Source organism: Leucoraja erinacea, chromosome 23 (genome assembly GCF_028641065.1).
Source record: "Leucoraja erinacea ecotype New England chromosome 23, Leri_hhj_1, whole genome shotgun sequence".
NCBI lineage: Eukaryota > Metazoa > Chordata > Chondrichthyes > Rajiformes > Rajidae > Leucoraja > Leucoraja erinaceus.
In genome coordinates, this window is record NC_073399.1 from 2,033,508 (window position 1) to 2,050,815 (window position 17,308).

At 40.0% G+C, this 17,308-nt stretch overlaps 1 protein-coding gene across 1 annotated transcript in view; it reads right to left on the bottom strand.

The window, feature by feature from the left end:
• The window catches only part of LOC129708102 (protoheme IX farnesyltransferase, mitochondrial), a 97,523-nt gene that overhangs the window by 50,831 nt on the left and 29,384 nt on the right, over nt 1-17,308 (bottom strand). Inside the window, exon 4 of the mRNA XM_055653662.1 lies at nt 10,854-10,978. Coding sequence (XP_055509637.1) covers nt 10,854-10,978 — 125 coding nt within the window. The remainder of the gene's footprint in view (nt 1-10,853; nt 10,979-17,308) is intronic.

Below are 17,308 nucleotides of genomic sequence, written 5' to 3' on the forward strand. Positions count from 1 at the left end.
ATGCACTGAAGTTGATCATAGATGGAGGACTACAGAGCCATAATATATGGAACAAAGTGTGTACCACTTGGTAAGTAGCCTAAATCAAGATTATTTTGGAAACGATGATAATAGAAGGAACTGTCAACTTACTGCATTTACCAAGACTGAACATCACCCCCATAGATCCACATTTTTAATTTCATTTTTGTTCAAACTTTACAATGGCCACTGCCTCGAAGCTCGAGAGACCTTGGTTCAATCCTGACCTTGGGTGCTGTCTGTGTGGAGTTTGCATGTTTTCCTTGTGACCGTATGGATTTCCTCTGGGTGCTCCAGTTTTCGCCCCACATCCCAAAGATGTGCGGGTTTGTGGGCCTCCGTAGATTTGCCACTAGTGTGCAGGGAGTGGATGAGAAAGTGGGATATAATAGAACTACTGTGAACAGGTGATCGATGGTCAGCATGGAACCGGTGGGCCGAAGGGCCCGTGTATCTCTAAACTAATCATTTAAGCAGACAGGTTTCAACACAAATGGAGGGAATGGACAGGCAACATTTCAACTGAGTCTGCATCAGTCTGAGGAACTGTCTGATTCAAAAAGTTGCCTGTTCCAATCAATTTGAAGAAGGGTCCCAACTTAAAACTTTTCCTGTCCATTCCCGCCACAGACCAGCAGAGTTCCTTCAGAACTTAAATGTTTTGCTGACGATTCCAGCATCTGCTGTTTCTTCCATCACCAGACTAGTTCCATGTATTAAATAGTTGAAAGATAAGCAAATTAACAAGTTCAAATGCCACCTTCAAATGTTTCCAGTAGAGGATCCCATCTTATTCAGATCACTACTTTAAGATGGTGAAGCGCATTTTTGTCGATATTTTTCATCACGGAATCTCATTTCTTCCCTTTCATAGCAAACAATGTAAGGCAGCAGCTGGAGATTTAATTGCATGATACGATAATTCTGTGTGACATATAATGGAATCTTACCAAAAGCCCATCCCATGCCTTGGGTATTTAATGTGCCAGTAACATACTTCCAAAACATTTCTCTATGTACATACAACACACTCTTGCAGAGAGCTGCAAGGCATGTATAGCAATGTTAAATGTTGCACAATACTTTGACGTAACTTGCAAAATAACTCCTATGTGTAAACATAGCCCTTGTACGCCAAATAATTTTATGTAAATTATATCAAAATGAGAAGCATGCTTTATCTAAAAATTGCTGGAGAAACTCAGTGTGTTGATCCTGACTACGGGCGCTGTCTGTACGGAGTTTCCCCGGATGCTCCAGTTTCCGCCCACATTCCAAAGGCATACGGGTTTGGAGATCAATTGGCTTTGGTGAAAATTGTTCCTTGTGTAGGGGATAGTGTGGGAATTGCTGGTCGGTATGTACTCGGTGGGCCGAATGGCATGTTTCCGCTCTGCATCTGTATGAGTGCATAGCAGAATCACCAGATTCATTTGCTTCTTCTAACATCAGCTCTTTTGAAACTGTAACAATTTTAAGAAGGAAACAACCATAAGAGACAACCATGCATTTTATCTCATTGTTCTGTGTGAGATCCTCCTCTGCACTGGTGGCTACGTTACAACAGTGGTGATGACACTTCAAAAGCACCTCATGGTCATTAAACACCAGCAGTGATCGTGGATGTAATGGTTGGTACATAAATGCAAGTTTGGATATCTGTTCATTATCTGAACATTACAATTCTTCTGCAGCCTTTGATGTGTTACCATTCTTTAATTGATGCATTCATTTCATGGGGTTGCTTGGGATTCTTTAGTAACTGCCATCAGGCCTGAAGGTATTTAGATCGTAAGACAAGATCCAGTTACAAACTGGTAATATTCAATTGGAGAAAAATGAACAGAATGTTCCAAATAACTTGGAGGATAATAACAAGTGGTACTAACAACACAAAAGAAAAATATTACCTCGACTGTCCTAGTCTCTACTGCATTTCTTCTACAATCATTGCTGATCATAATGCAATGTAAAGCCTAAGTTGTACAATTGTTATCTATCTATCTTATCTATATAACTAAAAGTATCATCTTGACCACTTCCTGTCTGCGCTATATATTGATTTTTAGAAAAAACACTGCTCAACATCGCTATGATTTTTGGCCATCTTACTCACAGTCCTGCTCCGCTGAGGCAGCCCCGAGGATTTTTCCGATCGATGAAAAATAAAAGAGTTATGAGTGTTTAAAAAATCTTGAGATCAGCTGATTGGTCCTCTCGCCTGTCAATCACCATGAAGAAAATAACGCCCCTTCCTGGGGGGGGGGCACGATTATAGGGATGGGAGGTTGCAACCTTCACATCTTTCCACGAATGCAATCAACCTGGCGTGCACAATCATATAAGATCAAATAGAACAAGTTGTCCTCCCCCTCCCTATCAACCCCCTCTCTATTGACCCTCCTCCCTCTCTACCCCCTTCCCTCCCCCCCTCCTCCCTCTCTACCCCCTCCCTCTCTGCTCCCTCTCTCCCTCTTGACCCCCCCTTTCCTCTCGCCCCCCCTACCTCTCGCCCCCCCTCCCTCTCTAGGCTGTGGTGAGTATTGGGACCTATGGGTGACTGGTGGAGTATTCCGTTCGGGAACCAGCCCTCCCCTGTGATGCTGCGCCCCCTCCCCCTCCACACCCCTCAATCTCTACCCCCCCCCCTCCCTCTCCCCCCTCTACTCTCCCTCTCTACTTCACTCACCCTCTCCCCCTCTGCACCCCCCCCCCCCCCCCTCTCTAACCCCACCTGCGCAGTTGGGGGCTATGCGTGAGTGGATAGGGTGGGGGATGGAGTAAAAGGAACAAATGAATAATATTAATATAATATATTAATGTGTGTGTGTGTGTGTGTGTGTGTGTGTGTGTGTGTGTGTGTGTGTGTGTGTGTGTGTGTGTGTGTGTGTGTGTGTGTGTGTGTGTGTGTGTGTGTGTGTGTGACGCCGCATGCCCCCCCCCCCCCCCCCCCCCCCCCCACAACACGCGTTGAGGGGACGGGACCCAACGGGTCCCACTTGGTCTAGTTTATTTTAAATATATATTCTCAAACTAGTCGTCATTAGTACTGTTTAACCAGAATATAAATTTTAAAAATGGGGAAAGCTGCATACAGATTATGTAATAGTAGAGGTTAGATGCTTTTGCGCTCCCCTAAACAATGTTTATCTTGTAATGGACTAAAAGGGCTGTTGAATTTCCAGTGTAACACTTAATTAGCCCACTGCAAGTGGCACTCGAACGAAAGAACAAGAATTTCAGCTGCATTTCAAAAACTGCAAACACAATGCAAATACAAAACCAAGCTCACAAACACTGGGAACACACGAGTAGCTCGTTAACTTTGCCCCCTGGATGCCAAACATTTACATTCACTCATGGTCTACTTTTAAAGGGCAGAACACTTTCTAATGTTTGCAGCGGTTGAAAGTGATAATTAGCATGTCCTGCCACAAAAGGTTCTTGCTGTTGCCCACTGCATTGTAGCAAAAGTAATTGTTTTCCCCAAATAAAGAATTGATGCCAAAATTGGTTTCCTACTGATGCAAGATCAGAAGTCCAAGCCAAGCAGCTGAACATGGTTATTACTGAACACACATCTCTTGCCAACCAACACATTGAATGGCGTTTATATTTCTATAAAAAGTATTTTGTTACACTACTAAAAAACTAGGCTTCCTTTGCAAATATATAGCATATTCACTCCCTTAATTATTCTATGCCAAACTAGAAATTACTGCCCAATATATTTTTATACCAGCATTAGTCAGTTCAGTTTTTGGCACAAGAGTACATTATTTGATTGCATTAGCTAATAAGTGTATATGTAACAACTAAAATACCTGAAATTGACTTTCAGATGTAAACTCTTGTTAAACAATATCATTCAATTAAAATGGCTGATCAACTTCTAAAGTTGCTGCTTGGAGTATCTATCTTGTAGCATATCCTTCTCTAAAATATGTTTCATTTAATGGATATGTGATTCACTGATAAGACCACTTGGGTTTGATTACATGGTGTTGTAAAAGAAAAAAATATTAGCCTATCAATCTATTAAAATTAATCGTTTTGAAACAAAAGACAATGCCCTCCATAATATTTGGGACAAAGACCCATCATTTATTTATTTGCCTCCCTACTCCACAATTTGAGATTTGTAATAGAAAAAAAAATCACATGTGGTTAAAGTGCACATTGTCAGATTTTAATAAAGGCCATTTTTATACATTTTGGTTTCACCATGTAGAAATTACAGCAGTGTTTATACATGTATTGCCAGTGTTGGAAATCTTAAATAAAAATAAAAAAATGCTGCAAATACTCAATAGACGGTATTTGTGGTAAGAGAATCAGGTCAATGTGAAACATTAATTATGTTTCTCTTTAAACAGATGGCTCCTGAACTGGGAACTAATTTTTATTATTCTTCTGTGGGAAGTGCAAGTTGCTGGAAAGGTCAGTATTTGTTGCATATTCTTAATTCCCTGGAAAAAAGCGATGATAAACTGGCTGGACATACTGCTGCAATCTCGATGCTGAAAGCACTGAAAGAATGCGGTTTGGTGGGGAATTTTAGGATTCTGACCCATCATGATCGAGGAATAGCAGTAAACATCCAGGTCAGAATAACAAGGGCCATGAAGGAAAACAGATTCAAAATAATGGATATTTTTCAGATGAGGAACTGCAGATGCTAGAACATTGAGCAAAACGCAAGAAGTACTGAATGAAGTAGGTCAGTGGCTCAGGCAGCATTTGCAGAGGATAAGAATAACAAGAGTCCTGGTAGAGCTTCAGCAATCCAAGGATGGAAAACATCAGAACATCACACCTAATGATCTGTTAGATGGTGGAAAGCCTTAGCCATTTAGGTTCAAAGGTATTTTATTGTCACGTGTACCATTTAAGGTGCAGTGAAACTCGATTTACCAGTCATACCATAAAAAAGAAACAAGACACACAACTACAGAAAAGTTAACATAAACGCCCACCACAGCAGATTCCCCACATTCCTCACTGATGGAAACATCTACATCCAAGATACACAGCATTTAATTGTCATTTGGACCCCACATTCCGTTTCTCACCATCATGAAATGGAACAACATAATTTAATCTCCATCACATTGCTTTATTCTCCTGCACTCCCCCCGTGGCAGCCCTCAAACCATCCACATAAAAACAGCACCCGGACAGACTGCAGAGGCCGCTGCTCGAGGCGCGCGCCGCCCACCGGTTCTAATCTCTTTCTCTTTATTCTCCCGCGGATGGCAGCAAAACGGGCACCCGCAGCTGGAGATCGAAGGCGGCTCACTTATCTCAGGATACACGGGCTCTAATATGTTGGTTTGATTAAATTTGTAGTCAATGACAAATAATAGGATATTTATAAAGGCAGTTAGATTGTTAATATTGTTGAATGCCAAGGAGACATGGTTAGACTGTCTCTTGTTGAACTCTTATTGGAACATATGTATCAGTTGTCAATCCATGTGTAAATTTTGTTCAGGCACCAAGTTGGCAGGCAGGGCCACCAAGTGTTAAGGCAGCAAATGCCATGTTGGCCATCACTACATAAGGGTTGGAGTTTAAGAATAGGGAGGTTGTGCTGCAGTTGAACAGGGTGTTGGTGAGGCCACGGCTGAAATACAGTGCACAATTTTAGTTCCTTTACCTAAAAAAAGAATATGGCATGATTGGAGGTAGTCCAACAGATTCAAGCTGAAGCCGCGGATGAGCGGGGTGGCTCCACAGGATATTTTGGGTCTGTATTCCTTGGAGTTTAGAAGACTGAAGAGTGACTTACTCCAACAGTACATTAACCTAAGGGGAAATAGACATTGAGATATTCTCAAGATTGGGAAAGTGATGAACAAGGGGACAAAGTTCCAAACTAAAGGGCCAATCTCTGAAGCACAGAGAAATATCTTCCCTCAGAGATTTGGGAATCTTTGGAATTCTCTGATCCAAGGGTGGTGGAGGCCATTATAAAAATATTTAGGGTATAGATAGATATTTGAAAGATTGAGGGAGTTTGGGTTTCAGGGAACACGCACAGAGAGAGATTGAGGCCAGTGGAGGTCAGCCACCATCATACTGAATGATGGACCAGGCTTGAGTGGCCTAGTAGCTGACTACCCAACCCCAGCTCCTATTTTCTTGTGTTTAAGTTAAACACAACACCATCCTGTGACATCCATTTGATGATGGATAATAAATGTGAATTTTAAAAAGAGACCATTATTTTGAAGGATGCTTTCCATAACCCCATGCTGGTCCCAAGACGGCTGGCAAAACATTTGTCAAAATTGCAGCAGACTAACTTTTACAAGTAATCAACACCAACTTGCATTTGAGGTTTATTTCTGAGATACGAGCTGAGAAACACAAGGAAAACTTCAGTTAGTACAACCAGATACTTGACAAACTTCTGAAAAGGAACATGGTGTCTCAACTGAATGGTTCATATTAAAGTTGCCAATTGTCTCAGTGCAACAGTCCCTCAAGACTCAGGGTGTCTGGAGTGGTCCTTTATCCCATGACTGAGATTGAAAAAGGAAAATGTTATCATTGAGTCGTGATGCAATCAAAAGGGGGAAGTATAAGAGTTTTGGCACTATCATGCAACAATGTTGTGATTAAAGGCCCCAAGAACCTAGAATAACAAGGTAAACAATAAGGCAACATTTAGAGCAAATAAAAAGGTTTCAGAAAGTTGGTGGATCAGTTCATGAAAGCTAGTTTGACAAGTTAGAAACAACAATTCTACTTTTAAGTATAACTCACAGACAACCCAGAAAATTATGGCTTAAATGATAGTCTTTCCTGTGTTCTTTTACTTAACTAGTTTTTCACATTTTGATCACCTGGAATGCTTTTGTTCTCCGTGCAATGATTATTTGTGAAGCAAGACCTTGGCACAAGATCTGTCAATTTTACATACAGCTGCTGAGATCAATCACACAGGTATCAATGTAATCTTAAAATTATGATTCAGTCAGTGAACCAGTCACTTAACCAACTCGTATTGATTCAAACTTACCTGTATTATTTTAAACAAAATATCGGGAAAATTTAAGAATTTAATAAAGATATCAAACTTTGATCTTGTATTCTTCACACATTGATTATAACAGAGTGAAAAGATGTGGGGATGTGCTTGAGGTAATTCTACTAAAATAAATTAATGTAGGACTGTCTTGTCATTAAATATATAAAACTTCAATCTGAGGTAAACTGCCTGCGTGACACTGTTAAATAAATTATACCAATCATTTGGAATTTTGCCAATTGGATTAAGAAACAACATTTATTCTACCAACATCTTGTGGCAAATGTCAGTTTGGCTGCAGACAGCCAAAATAAATGAAATATGTTTCAATCACAAAAGGACATACTTTTGCCTGATAACAGGATAACAATTGAATAACAAGCAGCAAATCAAAAGGCTCAATTGAGACTATAGATTACAAATGAGGCCATTTATGACAGTTAGCTGAGCAGTGAACTTAAATTGTTACCCAAAATTTGGAGCCAGGCATTTATCATATGGTTAATTGATGTGTACAGGTCAGATAATAGCAGAGAACTAGATGTTTCTGAGTCTGGTGATAAGTGGTGATTTGTGTACTTTACTGCTCTGGAAGAATTTTCCCTCTAGTTTACACAATTTTATAGTTTATCAAATAAAATGATAAATTAAAGACAAGAACTGCAACAATTCACAAGATGTATTGACACAATGACTTCAAGATGCAGTTTCATTACAACAGCATGAAACCACCAAGGAATATTTTGATATGTTGCTATCACGATCACTTCATCGACTGTGATTAAAGGCAGCATGATTGCTTAAGGCAACCTGTCTGACTAAAGCCATGCAGATTTTGCTGAGGTCAATCAGATATTTCTATCCAACTTCTGCGAAATACGGCTCACCACCATGAGCAAAGGCTGTCAAAAAAGATTCCCTACGGCTCAGGAAATGTCTACTTTTGTTTTTTTGCAGTCCTGCTGGTAGCCATCGTTTTTCCGACACTTGGAAAACTTTGTAATATCATTTGGAAGAAAACAAATGTCATCTTCCGTCCAGTGATGCACACAATGCAGCCGGAGTGAGAAACTAACACAACCAGCTGCAGATCTTGGCTCAAAATGGAAATGCTGATTGTGCCAATACAGTACGAGAAATCGTTATACTTAGTCAAATGGAGTTCATTCATCTTCAATCAAGTTTTGACTGAAACTTCAAAATAAATTGCGGTGGAACTTGCATTTCTGAATTACAACCCAGATGATAATTAATTGAAGATAGACACAAAATGCTGGAGTAACTCAGTGGGACATCTCTGGACAGAAGAAATGGGTGATGACTTGGGTCAAGACCCTTTGTCAGACTAAAAGTCGGGGGAGAGGGAAATACTGTTTGAATTCTCATGCAAGTGTTATATTGTACACTCTAGAGCTATGATTTGCCTATTAACCTTTGGGGAAAGCAAAAATCCAGACCTCTCAAGTATAAACCCAAGTTCATTACTGTGGGAGGAAATGTTACATGACGAAATCGGTGGTAAACTCAGATCTCCCAGATGTTCAGTTGTGATTCTGGGCAATCTTCCCTTCAGGTGCAGAAAAAAAAAGTAGAAATCTATACATGGGCAATCATTTGGGTTATTGTTAAGATAAAACTAAAAGCTGAGCAAAGCTGAGATATTTTATTGTTTGAATCAAGTAAGACGGCAGTATACATTTTTTCTTTGTGCTTTCATATAACATACTGACTAAGATAATGTATGTGATTGGACTAAAATATAGAACATAAAACAGTACAGCACAGGAATGGTCCTTTCAGTCCACAATGTTTGTGCTGAACATGATGCCTAACTGAGTGGATTTCACCTGTCTGTACGTGATCCATATCCCTCTATTCAAGATACAAGATAGATTTATTCATCACACGTGCCAGATGGCACAGTGAAATGAAATTCCCTGCACTTCCATGTGCCTATCTGAAAGCCTCTTCAACACCAGTTCTATAACAACTTTTAAATGTCTAGTTTGCATAAATTTACCTTTGAAATAAAAAAGTCACATTCTTACTAATCACAAGAAGCAGAAAATTGAGATTAAAGACATATTTAGATTAACAGAAATATCTATTGTACAGAACAAACAGCTCAGCTGATGTCAGGAAATCACAAGTTACAAATACCATTGGTTGTGACTGATTCTCTTTGTACAAGATTACATGACAGCACCTGTTTTACAAATCAGCTGAATCACTTTTTATTTTGATTTAAGTCTCAACATGAAGGACTGATCAGCGACAACGATGAGTCAGCCTATTGGGATGAGATGGCACCTGACCACCTTCTACTAACCTCATCCTCACAAAAAGAAGATTATTGTCGACTTCAGGCAGACCAGAGGCACCTCCACATCAACGGGACTGATTTTCCACAAATCAGTGCATATCTCGGAGGACTGAATTCCATTCAAAAAGAAGCATTTTATTTTTAGAGGCTTAGAAAGTCTCCCCCCCAGACCTGACCAACTTTTACCGCTGTATGTATCCTGACCACCTGCTTCACGGTATGGTACGCAAAACTGCTGCGAGGAAAGCACTACAACGGGTTCAGCAGCACATCTGGTGCAGCAAATGGGGATGGAAAACGGTGCAAGCAAGATCATTTTGCCCCTCACACCCCAACCCTGGACTGTTTGCCCTCCTCCCATCAGGGAGGCGGTGAGCCTCAGTCACGTAACGCAATGAGGTCAGCTTCTACCAACACAATCACATTGCTGCTGCCCTAGATTGCTCCCCCCCTTTGTTTAATCATGTATTTCCAGATTCAGTATCTTCTCTCTTTCTACTTTTTCTTGTTTTTTCTTTTGCTCAACTACTACGGTCTGATTCGCAAAACTCATTTCGTCATCTCATGTGTCTTCATGTTATTTGAATTGAAAAAAAAAGTCATGCCGGTTTTTGTCATTACGCAAAATGCTGGAGGATTCAGCATGTCAGAGCAAAATGGGGATGGAAATGGGCAAGCTTTATCAAACCCGACATGTTCAGTCAGCATCTTTTTGATGAATAACTTATAAAATTCAATCAGCACTTCAATGAGCACAAACATTCCATAATGTTATTCAAAGATAATCTGGAAATGTAATGTTACCTGGCCTTCACTAAAGTTGGCAAAATGGTCATTTATGTCATCTGCTGCTGGCTGGTGGGACTTGACAAAGTTCAAACCTTGCAGTTGACTACATAACAATAACTAGCTTCAGATTTCCTTCAACTGTTACAAAGCATTTTGATACAACTCGAGGCCAGGTAAACACAAACTTCATTGCTTGTTAATATTCATTATAATATACATATAAGATTTAATTGAGAGAAATCAAGAGGTCAAATCTTTAACAACAGAAAATTATGAACAAAATTAATCATCTGCTTCAAAGTTATACTATTAAATGCAGAGATGCAAGGTACCCAGAGTATAGCCTCTTCCTTACTTAAAATGACCAACCCTTTATAATGCTCATTATACAACTAAAGCATAAAAAACAAAATATCCTGCGCTTCTTATGACAGAATGGCAGGAAATATCACGTGATTATTTAATTTATGTCAGATTTTCAAAGACTATTTATTTTAAATAAACAACAAAGATATTAGATTATTTTAAGTGGGAGCAACATTGAAAATTATGTTTTAATGGTGAAGGTTTACTCACTCAGCATTGCCATACACACACCAACATGATTTCCTACCCAGGAAGGTGTGATTCTGTAAAACAAATGCTCTGTTTTTTGCCTGGTGTGTGTTAAAATGAATGACTCACCTGATTAATGGAGTTGGCAGCACAGGAAGCAAGGCCTGTTCCAAGAGTGGCGAGAAGCAAACAGCTAAGGTCGAAGGGTACAGGTGCCATTGCGAATCCAGCCGTCGCAGTGGTTGCAACTAACGCTGAAATAAACAGGAAACAGGAAGAAAATAAATCACTTATAATTTCATTATCACCTTATTTCAGTTACTTCTATGATCGTTGAAAAGTTAGTCAAAAATGTTTGATATCCCTTTCAATGTTTGTTCAATTTATGTTGAATCTTTGCAGACTATTTATGGTATTCATTATCAAAATGAGTCTGGGTAGATATTGGGATAATTTGGAGAAATGTTAGTTTAAGACTAATCCATGATTGGGCCAGCTATCACCATGATCAGTTTTCTTTTATGTATTCACAAAATATTTAAAATAATAGATTCCCCATGTGTTAAGTACAAAAAAGTACATAGAAAATAATTAAAAACACTAACCCTCAGCTACAGAGGTCTAGTTCAAAAATGTCATTCTCAGCAACTAACACTTCCAGAGCATGCACCATTTTGAAGCACTTTGGAAATAATTATAAATTAAAATGGCACAGGGCTACGTAGAACTTTGCTGCTTTTTTTAGGATTTCTTTAAGTCAGTTGATTGAGAGAGTTTCGTGGAATCTTCAATCTGTACTTTTTCGATTTTGTGGTCAACAATTCAAGCTATCCTTACTCATAATAATGTTGAGTCTGGAATGTTGCAGAACTGTCTGAAGGGTCTCGACCCAAAACATCAGCCGGGGCCTGGGTCAGCGCTAGGGTGGCATCTGGAGGGGACCCGGCGGCAGGGAGAGGCGTGGAGTAGTGTGGAGTTGCGCACGGTATCGCGCGGCGTGCCAGGATTTCGTGCTGCACAAAATCCTCGCGCGCCACCTGCGTGACGTATCGCTGACGCATCGGGTACGTGACGTATCGCTGGGTACGCACGCTGACGCATTGGGTACGCAAGCTGACGCATTGGGTACGCACGCTGACGCATCGGGTACGCACGCTGACGCATTGGCGTACGCACGCACGCATTGGGTACGCACGCTCTGGCATCCCGACGTCTTACGTGTATCGCGTGGTGACACATGGTTACGTCACCGTGCGAAAACATGCGTCGCCGCGCGCTGCAGGGTATTCTAATGAAATCACGAGCAGACGGCATGATGACGCGTGATTTGCGCGCTACTTCGCACGTAACGACGCATCGACCTATTTTACATATGACGAGTAAATGAGGCGCAAATGGGACAGGTCCTAAAGAAACAACTGCAGATGCTGGTTTAAACCAAAGATAAACACAAAAAGTTGGAGCAACTCTGTGACACAGGCAGCATCTCTGGAGAGAAGGAATGGGTGACGTTTCAGGTCGAGATCTTTCTTCAGATTAGGAATAACAAAGGGAATAACTTTTAGCATAGTTAGAAAGGCTGCTTTTGGGGTAGAGATTTAAAAGTGTGGAGTGATTGTAATGTGTAATTGCAGATCCACTTCAGTGACGAGCCTGGTTTGTGTGTCATCTTGGATCGCAATGGGCTTTATTTAGGTCTGCTAATTTAAGCAAAGTCACAAAGATTCCTTCCTTCCATACGCCACCCATCTTTTCATTCAGAGAAAGGTGGTAGAGATATTGAATGTGGTACAAACTGATAGAGGAGGTACTGGAAACTGTGTTCAATGGGTGCCATCCAATGTTACAATAGACAATAGGTGCAGGAGTTGACCAATCGGCCCTTCGAGCCAGCACCGCCATTCAATGTGATTATGGCTGATCATTCACAATCAGTACCCCGTTCCTGCCTTCTCCCCATATCCCCTAATTCCGCTATCTTTAAGAGCTCTATCTAACTCTTTGCTTTGCTGTTGCTTTGAGAGGGGAGGGTTTAAGTTGCAGAAGGGCTTGTCACATTCTTGCTAACTGCCCTTGGTGCAGGAAAGACACCAGCGCAACTGGAAACATGCTCAAAAGATGATGTATGACATGCCAGGCATTACAGGCCAGTGTGTTTAGCTGCAGGTGTGAGGAAGCTTTTTAAAATAATCAATATGGACTGGCACTTGGAAAAGTTTCAATTGATAAAGCAGATTTATTAGGTTGGATTAACTTGAGTGATTGCTTTCCGATCAAGGCAATGGGGTGGATGAGATCTGGTTAAGTCTCACACAAAAGGTTAATTAGTAAAATTGAGGCAAAATAAATTAAAGGGCCACTGGGATTGGAAATAGGCTTCAAAAGAAAAAGCAAATGACTTGGCCATGGATGTGCAGGATAACATTTTGCAAACTCCCAAGTGACACAAAGGTTTTGAGTGTGTGGACAGTAGCAGACTGCAGAACGACAGGGATACATATGTTATCAGAACAGGCAGATAAGTGCAGCTGAAAACTAACACAAGTGTGAAGTGATAGATTATTGCGGACACAAACGAGACGGTACTCCAGTTCTGGTAAATGTTAAAGTTCTGAAGGGTGTCAAGTTACAGATGGTTCTGGGTGTACATGCGCATAAATCACTGAAAGAAATAGCTATAGCATTTGCAATCCTGGCAGTGTTAAATAGGGGTTGGAGGTTAGAAAAGCAAGGAAATTATGTTCAACTTGGACAAAACACTGGCGGGGCAACAAATCTAGAGCATTGTGACAAATTCACAGTTGCACACGCCAAGGTCTGCAAGCTTCCTTTAAATGATGCAGAAGAGATTTATTAGAATAGTGTAGAGATGGAGTATTTCAGCCAAAATGGAGGACCTGAGATCAAGATCTTTGAAGAAAATGCAGAGATTGAAGTCTCCATGACTGGATTACATAGGGTAAGAAGGCAGAGATATTGAAATTAGCAGACAGTTCAAGGACCGAGGGAAACACTTTTAAAGATACAAGGGAGTAATAGAAATCACTCCCTGAATAAGATGTCAAAAATCGAATCAATTCAAATAACATTTGGATAGGTAATAGACAGAGTAATAGACTGTAAAATAAGGCTCAGTCTACCCGAGATAATTGTGCCTCTGAGATGAATGGTTTCTTCCTTGTTTATGATTTAAGTTATTTTTCCCTTTTAAAACAAATTGCCATACTTTCTCCAGCCTCTACAGCAACACACTCGTCTCTCTAATTTGTATTAGAAGTTTTTTGAATTTCATATTCAGTTAAGAAGATAGTTACAACACTCTGTTGGAATATGATGATATCCAATCCATCATTTTCTACATGAGCAGAAGCCAGGTAATTATTGAGTTCTCCCATGAAGGGCTTGTTTGGTATGTTGGAGACCAGCTAGCATTATTGCAATTGATTGCTGATAACTTTATGGATCATTCAAAGTTACCACTTATGATACCACTAAAGTGATATCTGAAGAAGTGTTTCGGCCCGAAACGTTGCCTATTTCCTTCGCCCCATAGATGCTGCCTCACCCGCTGAGTTTCTCCAGCATTTCTGTCTACCTGCAATTACAACTTGTGTCCAGCACAGTTACAAAACTAGATTTATAATGCCTTCATGATCTTATCTTCTATTGATAGGCATACATAAAAGGAAAGCATACTGTGATCAGCTTCTAACGGTAAATACTTTCAAGAAAATTGGGTACGATACTTCAATGTTTGGGGCTCAGTCATGCATGTTAGTCACTACTGTATTTGTTTGAGGCCAAGGAAATCAGGTAATGTTTGCTTATGTATGCAAATGCATAAAGCATTGATAAGACACCCAATGTTCAACTTTTATACTTTGCATAACATCAAAACTTTCTCGCAGATTCGCTTTCGACTACAAATGGTTCATATCTTATTAGACTAATTGGTTGCAATAATGAGCAAAACTTGTCTCCTGCACAAGAAGGAACTGCAGATGTCGGCTTACACTGAAGAGAGACACAAAATGCTGGAGTAACTCAGCAGGACAGGCAGCATTTCTGGAGAGAAGAAATGGGTGGCGTTTCAGCTTGAGACTCTACTTCAGACAGCTGAAAAAAATTCAACTGTGGCACTGAACAATTGGTGAGTTTTAAAGGCATCCTGACCGATCGAACACCCTCTTTGATCCTGAAAATGTAACTTCACAAGTGTATAATTTCATTTCTTTTGAAACAAAGCTGTTTGTTTCAAATGTTTAAATCTTTTATTTCCTCCCCAGTAATTGGATTTTCCCAATCTTTATTCTATTATAATTTAGATTTCCTACTGAAGGCTTCCGCTTTTGGACTTTGCTGATCACAGAAAGGATTCTATAGTTTGATTGTGTAGAGAACTTGTCGATTCTGTGATTCTTCGCCTGGTCCCATCCTTGTACTTCCAATGTAGAATGTCTGCACGAGCTTGGTTGCTGAATTTTAAATGGAATGTTGATGCCCGAGAGAACTTTGTGACACTGTTCAGCTGGATGAATATCAAGTGCAATTCCTTCATTGTTAATTAGAAAATACAACTCATCAGAAGTTTTGCGTGAATCATTCTTTTTCTGGTGATCTTTTAGTATCCGATGTTTCCTCACCACCAGTAATATTATGTGTGGCATCAGGCTGGCAGTTTGCTCTCTAACCATGTCAGATTTAAGACCGTTCTAGAACGCATGGAAGAATTGCAAGTCATCAATCTCCCTGCTAATTATTGTCACGTGGAGGCACAGTGCCTTACAGCACCAGAGGCGCAGGTTCGATCCTGACTACGGGTGCTGTCTGTATGGAGGTTGTACATTCTCCCTGTGACATGTGTAGGTTTTCTCCAGGAAGCTGTGGTTTCCTCTCACAGTCCAAAGACATACAGGTTTGTAGGCTAATTGGCTTGGTATAAATGTAAATTGTCCCTGGTGTTGGTATAGAGGGATTGCCGGTGGGTGTGGACTCGATGGGCCGAAGAGCCTGTCTCTGCGCTGTATCTCTAAACTAAATGTCATTCATCAAAATACCTTCACTTCTAGTCTTTGAGGAGAATTACTAGGAACAATTCCACAAAATGCCATTTAGTATGCCCATCAATAATGAGCTGATACAAACTTCTCTTTATAAAAACTGGCCTGGACTTTGGCCAATATGAGGTGAAAACAAATTTGGGTTCTAAATATCTTGTTGCATTGCAGTTTAATCACTTGATGAATTACTAAATTCCTTTCAACAGCTGCTATTCAGTCTTGTTTATGTCCACAATATGCAATTGTTGGCATCCTTTTACTGGCAGGCTAAAAGAATAAGGTAGCAGTTAGTTCATTACGAGTATCAGATGTTATCTGATACCATAATTTTTTGGAATAGCTGTTCATTAGTTTTAGTTCATAATCCTTTACATAGTTTAGATACAGCTAGTCTTCTGGGCACATGGCTTTACATTCAAATCCTTCTTTGTAATTGCCTAACCAGTCTCGTGATGAATTAGAATTTTGTCATGTATCATGCATGGACCGATATGTCAGTTTACACCACAATCTCTTAACTGAACAGTGTGTGTTGAATATCCATTTGTACAATATAGGATAAATTTAATGATGAACCACTCGAACTTACTAGTCAAGAAATTTTAAACAGATCCTTGATAGAGATAACTAACCACAATTCTTCCAATAACTGCTCACCCTAAAATTCAGATACTGTTGAAATGTCTGAATTAAAACCCCACCTGCCTCAAAACAGCAGGACATATTTGTGTAGGAAGGAACTGTAGAAGCTGGTTTAAACTGAAGATAGACACAAAAAGCTGAAGTAACTCAGCGGGACAGGCAGCATCTCTGGAGAGAAGGAATGGGTGAGGTTCCGGATCAGACTGGCTGGGGCAATTCAATTTAGATATTTGCTAATTAGGTTAGATAGATACATCTGCTAAGAGCAGGACAACGCACTGGAAAATGTACTAAGACATAGCCATTATTTTCTTAACCTCAACATTAGGCATAATTATATTAATGCAGCAGTTCCACCAATAGATATATACAATACAACTACTGTAAACACAAACCATGGATATAAGATCATATGCAATCGTCAGATTACAAATTGAGCCAAAGTTAATCCAAGTCTCAGATTAGTCTCCCTAACTACATATCAGTACTTCACATAGTAGTATTTTGCATAGACACAAAATGCTGGAGTAACTCAGCGGGACAGGCAGCATCTCTGGAGAGAAGGAATGGGTGACATTTCGGGTCGAGACCCTATTTCAGACTGATATTAATATTTAGCAAGTTGTACTGAAATCATCACAAGGAGTCTGTCGTGTTTCTTCTACTGTGATAATCCGGAATAAGATGTCATTACTTTTATTTAATCTATTTCACTAATATTAGAACGTAAGGATTCCTATTTGTCTTCCACTTCCAGTCATCCACCATTGTGTTCTTCTGTACTTTTAGAACCTTCCAGTTGCAAATACAACATTAGAAATGAGTTTGGTGCCAGTTTTAGGCCGTGTACAACATTCCATTACAAAACAACTAAATGGACTG